This window comes from Anomaloglossus baeobatrachus, chromosome 7 (genome assembly GCF_048569485.1).
Source record: "Anomaloglossus baeobatrachus isolate aAnoBae1 chromosome 7, aAnoBae1.hap1, whole genome shotgun sequence".
Classification (NCBI taxonomy): Eukaryota; Metazoa; Chordata; class Amphibia; order Anura; family Aromobatidae; genus Anomaloglossus; species Anomaloglossus baeobatrachus.
Window position 1 is genome coordinate 310,382,279 of NC_134359.1, and position 6,000 is coordinate 310,388,278.

Here is a 6,000-nt window from a genome sequence, read left to right on the forward strand (position 1 = left end):
TCCCGCTCGTGTGAGTAGGGGCGGGCCGTGGGCGTGCCCCCAAGTCAGAGCGGGAAACCGGCGTCCCACAGTGTCCAGTGAGAGGGCTGGAGCATGTAAATAAGGCTCCAGCCCTCGGCGCTGCTGATTGTACAGCGTCTCTCCCCTACCCTGATTGACAGGGTGGGGGCGGGAACGAAGCGGAGCTAGGCCGCAAAAGCCGGGGACTGGATTTATAAGCGCCGCCGCCGTAAAAGCGCGGTCGGCGCTAAGTCCCCGGCGCACTACAAGTCCCAGCCGCGCCGCCGCTCCCGGAGCGTCCGGCGCGGTAGTTCCCCATACATAAAGTCACTCAGCTAGGCTGTAGTGACTGTAACCCTTTACTGTCCCCGGCGCACTAGCACACCCAGCAAGTCTGGAGTGTGCTGTGCCTGTGTGTACGGGGACACAGAGTACCTGAATGGTGCAGGGCCATGTCCCTGAACGGTACCCAGCTCCGTATCCAGCAGGTTCAATGGGTCTGTGGATGGAGCCCGGCCTCAGGGCTTTGGGGCCGGTAAGATCCCACTTCCTCAGAGCCCCTCAGGGGGATGTGGAAGAAAAACAGCATGTGGGCTCCAGCCGCCGTACCAGCAATAGGTACCTCAACCTTACAAACCACAAGTGGGGTGAGAAGGGAGCATGCTGGGGGCCCTAGTATGGGCCCTCTTTTCTTCCATCCGATATAGTCAGCAGCTACTGCTGACTAAACAGTGGAGCTATGCGTGGATGTCTGACCTCCTTCGCACAAAGCAGAAAACTGGTGAGCCAGTGATCCCACTGGGGGTGCATAGCCAGAAGGGGAGGGGCCTTACACTTTTTAGTGTAATGCTTTGTGTGGCCTCCGGAGGCAGTAGCTATACACCCAATCGTCTGGGTCTCCCAATGGAGCGCCGAAGAAAAGGAATTTACGGTAAGTAACAAAATTCCCTTCGTTGTGTCTTAGGCTCTGTAGTTTGGCACAGATTGTGCTGTGTCCTGGGCTCTGTAGTTTGGGGAAGATTTTCCTAGGCTCTGTAGTTTGGCACAGATTGTGCTGTGTCCTGGGCTCTGTAGTTTGGTGCAGATTTGGCACAGATGTAATCTGTGCCTCGGTCTCCATCCTTCTCATCACATTTATGTGATATTTTCATGACCTCTGTGTGCTGAACGCTCCATATCCAATCTCCTAATCACTTTTATTTCATTTTCTTTACAGTATGAAAAATATCCGGATAAAATAGAAAATCTGTACAGACAGAATCCGAGCTCTGTAAGCTCCTCCTCCTCTTCCTCCTCTTCCTCTTTCTCCTCTTCCTCTTCTTCCTCTTCTTCCTCTTCCTTTGTTCTCCCTGTTTTGCCTTTCTTCCTCTTCCTCCGTTCTCCCTGTTTTGCCTTTCTTCCTCTTTCTCCGTTCTCCCTGTTTTTTGCCTTTCTTCCTCTTCCTCCGGTCTCCCTGTTTTGCCTTTCTTCCTCTTCCTCCGATCTCCCTGTTTTGCCTTTCACTGTCGGCTGTATGTGGCTTCTGGAAATGTCGGTTCTCTGTGACCCTCCCTACATGCGGTGCTGTGTTTCTCCTCGCCCCTTTTAACATTGTCACCTTCATTTAGTCTGCGGATTCTCATCACAGTTTTTTTGTTGCTTTTTTTCCAGTTTTTTCCTCCGTTTTCTCCAGTGATTAGTGCACTACCCGCAGTTCTACCTCCTAGCGTCTCTTTTGGGTCTCTACAGGGAGCATTTCAGCCCAAGGTGAGCGGATTATTTTGCCAGTGGATGTGTCCTCTGTGTCCAGTTTATCTCCGGCAATACTGACTTCCACATTGATTACAGGGCACAAGTTCTGAGCTGGCCTCGCGATGCTCTGTGCCTACACCACTGCCCCACAAAGCTCCTCAGGTAAGAAATCAAAATGGCCGAGAGGAGACTAGGCGGTGCGGGGTCTGATGTCTGTTGAGTGGGGAACACATGCTGGGTGGGATGACGATGGGCGTGACTCTGAACTATATGTGATGTCAATGGTGTTGTGAGACGAGCTATACAATGACTTTCGTCTTGTGAGGAGCCTTCACGGTCCTTCTGAAGGACATGTTGGCCAAACCCGGTGTTTGTGATCATCCAGGCATTTCAAATATTTTCTTTTATTTCAGATGACTGAACAATTCAAGCCAAGGGTAAGTGTGTGTGTGTGTCTGTGTCTGTGGGGGGCGTCTACATGTAGAAGTCGCTGTGTCCCTGCCCCACAGGCCCTGGATTTCTTTCCGCATGGAGGTGGTAGACTCTAGTCTGCGACTGCTGCGGACCGTGGGGTCCGGTCTGTGAAGGGCAGACTGTTTTATTTCTGCCCATGTGTTTCTGTTGCAGAGGTCGGGGCGCTGGTGTGCGATGCATGTCCGTGTGGCATATATGATCCTACGCCATCAGGAGAGGATGAAGGTATAGTCTCATCTGTTTGAGGATGAATTTGTTTGGGAGTTTAATGATGGCAAATAAGGGTCATTTCCTTCCTGTGCTCCATCATTCTCTTCACACACAGACACCTAGTTGGTGGCCAGATTCTCCCACCAATTGCTGGCTGGTCTGCAAGTAGTTAATGGGGTTGTTCATTTCTTGACCAACCGCTTCTTCAATGCTATATTCCCCAGTGCAAAATCAACAGATTAGATCCGCACCTGCTGCGTCGCCACTTCATGTCCGAATGCTCGTGTGACATCGTTATGCCATGTGAGCGCTGCAGCCAGTCAGCAGCCACCAATGTCCTGTACGTCTCACACTTTGGCCGCTCCTCTGCAGGAGGTACACATAAAGAAGCCCATCAATGACATGTTTATGCCAATGAGTCATACGAGCCTTGAGAAAGCTAGTGCCGACATCACTGGAGCAGTGCCGATGCGGGAGGAGAGTATCAGGGGAATATTGTATAAGAAGCTGGTCTTTTAGTGGACAACCTCTATGAAAGGGGAAATCTAATTCTTGTTCTGAAGTATCTGGAAATAATGGGCACGATAACGAAGACTGTATTGAGGCGACCTCACACCAGGAGGACCTGACCACTTCTCCTCGTGGTCTGCTCCTCTGATGGTGCGATGGCCGCTCTGCGGTGGGTAGGTTTGCTCATTTGCTGCTCGTGTAGAACATTGGCCTCATGGCTTTCATCTGCATCATCTCTAGTATCGGCTTCTGGTTTATCTGTGAGAGGCTCCTATTGTTTTGTGGTAATTCTTTGGTGTTCTCCTAATCTGAGAAAATAAATCCTAGGGGTGATGGGGGCTGGAATATAAGGGCCTGTGATGCTTCCCTCTCCATAATTTCTTCTAATACCTTGGCTCATTGATGACTGTGTTTTGCACCCCCTCTGTGATTAGGACATGTCACCATGAATGTCTGTTCTCATTTCACGCGGGACTTTTCTTGTCTCATCGCAGCTTGCACATGGAAATCATCACAAGCCTGAATTACGTAGTGACCTCCTCTGCTTGAACTCAGGACTCGGTCCCCGACCCTCCTCTCTCATGGCGGGTAATTAGTTTTCTGGTACTGTGTAGTTTGTGTGGATCTTTCTCGCTCTTATCCTCACATTCTCGGTTCTTTAAGGTGCTCACACCCCTGCACAGTTCCAGGTCGCTCCTTCAGCCACGTTTCTGTCACAGGCTGCACCATCTGGTGAGTTCTATCTACAACAATGATTTGGATAAACACCTTTTTTCCTACATTAGGACCAATGTCGCCATCCTGTCAGTCTAACTTGCCGCACGTTTTTTGGTTCGTGAATCAGTTGACAAAGCGTCATTTCATTCTTCAGTATGTCGCTCGTGTAGGGCTGAGGATTCAGTGTCATTAAACTCAATGTTTCTAAAAAGACGCTGCATTTGCCAATGATGAAATGGTCCCGTTTAGGTCCTGGGATGTTTGATTGCCGTGGTGGTAGAAGGTTCAGCACATAGTCATTCATGGAGGGTAAAGTCTGGGTTCTGCCATGCTACATATATGTTAGCTCTTGGACCAACTGGTCTGTGCACAGGAGGCTTAACATCATCTGGAGAGCCCTGACCCACTTTTTTTTCTTACCCCCCCAGATCCTTTCTTAAGGGCTCCTGGATTATCTGCTCTCGCCTCCTTGACAAATGGTGCTTTTGGAGGACTGGGAAACCCCTCTTTCAGTAAGTGTGAATGAACCTTCATCGGCTATGTATTGTGGTGGTCCAGCTTGGATTATTTTGTGACTTGTCCAGTACTTGGTCCTTCTAAAAGAAAATGATGTAAATTTGGTTTAGATTCTTCAATGCTATTTAACCAGAAGGAAGCCCCTGCCGCGCACTGTTACCCCAGTCCCCACGAGCATTGGAACCGATTGCATCGCACTCCACCAGCCTTCCCGCCACCTCCCTCTCAGCTCTGTGGCAAAGTTGGGGACATGGACCCACGCGGTCCACACATAAAGGATGAGAAGGACCGGTAAGGACATGCTCAGAGCTTTCTCTGTGTAACCTGTCATTAAGCATGCACGTTAATTGTATATTTCCTCACAGGGATCTTCTGTATTCCCACCTGACACCTCGGGCATCGCCTCTTACAACCCCACGTTTGCCTGGAAATGAGGAGCATTGTTCGGCTCGTACTCTGTCTCCTTATGTTGCAATTAGGCCAGGAAGCAGCTCTGACACCAAGCCTCGCCTGACGCCGGACCATCCCGCTAAAGTGAAAGTGAAGGAGGAGCCAGAGCTACTCACCTTTGAAGTTGTGCGCTCCCCGCTGTCTGGGCTTCATTTGCCTCATCCATCTCCCCCCTTTGAACGGCTTCGTGGGGCTTTTCTGGCAGAGCAGTATCCCAATGCACTGGAAGCATGGAGAGATGTGTACCGTAGAGCGGATCCATCTCCTCTTCGCCTTCCTCCTACTCCTCCACAACGCCTTTATGAGCAGCGAGAAGAGCGGGCTCATATTCTGCGAGAAGACTTTGAACGGGCGCGTATTTATGGTCTGCCTTCCCATGTCAGCATGCAGCCTGCTGCTCCATCAATGTTGAGTGCGCTGTACCCCCACCCTGGGCCTAGACTTCTTACCAAAACCCCTCCAATCAACCTCCTGAGTGCCCCTCCTCCCCTAATCTCTACAACACGGCCCGGATCCCCTCCGCATAGGGACTTCTTCAAAGACAGGGACTGTAGATAGAATTGCTGGAGTCCATCCTTGTACATATTTATATATTTTCCCTGATGTCCTGGGCTTTTGTACATTTTTTTGGGGTGGTGGGGGGGTTATAATGTGATTTTACACACTGTCTCTTAGTGACCATTCCTGTTCCAGGTTTTCCTGATTTGGGACTCTGCAGGGCTCAGAAGTGAACAGTAACTGTGACATTAATAAAGCTTTTCTCCACAACTGTCTACAATTGTCACGTTTTCCAGAGGACATTCACTGTTACTGAGAGTCACAATCTTCAAACCCTAACTTTAAAGTTGACTGCAGTTTTGTGTTACCTCCACACAAATAAAACATTGCTGTAGAGGTTGTGTATTACTGATGGAGTATAGGCACCATTGAGGAGGTTCTCCATGGACTGATGGTGCAGAAAGTCATGACTAACAGCAGGTGGAGGAAGCCGCGCAGACGTCTCTCCCTTACATATAGGTAAGGTCGTCACCGTATCGAGGTGGACTGATAGTTAGGATCTTCTACACCAACAGCAGGCGGAGGAAGCCGCGCAGACGGCTCTCCTTTCGGTATAGGATTGGTCGTCACCGTATCGAGGTAGACTGATGGTGCAGAAAGTCATGACTAAAAGCAGGCAGAGGAAGCCGCGCAGACGTCTCTCCCTTACATATACGTAAGGTCGTCACCGTATCGAGGTGGACTGATAGGATCTTCTACACCAACAGCAGGCGGAGGAAGCCGCACAGACGTCACTCCCTTATGTATAGGATTGGTCGTCACCGTATCGAAGTGTACTGATAGTTAGGATCTTCTACACCAACAGGAGGCGGAGGAAGCCGCGGAGACGTCTCT

General features: G+C 50.2%; 1 protein-coding gene across 1 annotated transcript in view; it reads left to right on the plus strand.

Moving 5' to 3' along the window:
• Positions 1–5,458, plus strand: part of FBRS (fibrosin) — a 50,822-nt gene extending 45,364 nt beyond the window's left edge. Inside the window, exons 10-19 of the mRNA XM_075319670.1 lie at positions 1,217–1,270; positions 1,651–1,746; positions 1,828–1,893; positions 2,145–2,168; positions 2,359–2,430; positions 3,420–3,513; positions 3,589–3,657; positions 4,071–4,154; positions 4,269–4,449; positions 4,524–5,458. Of these exons, the coding sequence (XP_075175785.1) occupies positions 1,217–1,270; positions 1,651–1,746; positions 1,828–1,893; positions 2,145–2,168; positions 2,359–2,430; positions 3,420–3,513; positions 3,589–3,657; positions 4,071–4,154; positions 4,269–4,449; positions 4,524–5,166 (1,383 nt within the window). The 3' untranslated portion in view covers positions 5,167–5,458. The remainder of the gene's footprint in view (positions 1–1,216; positions 1,271–1,650; positions 1,747–1,827; positions 1,894–2,144; positions 2,169–2,358; positions 2,431–3,419; positions 3,514–3,588; positions 3,658–4,070; positions 4,155–4,268; positions 4,450–4,523) is intronic.
• The last annotated feature ends 542 nt before the right edge of the window (positions 5,459–6,000 follow it).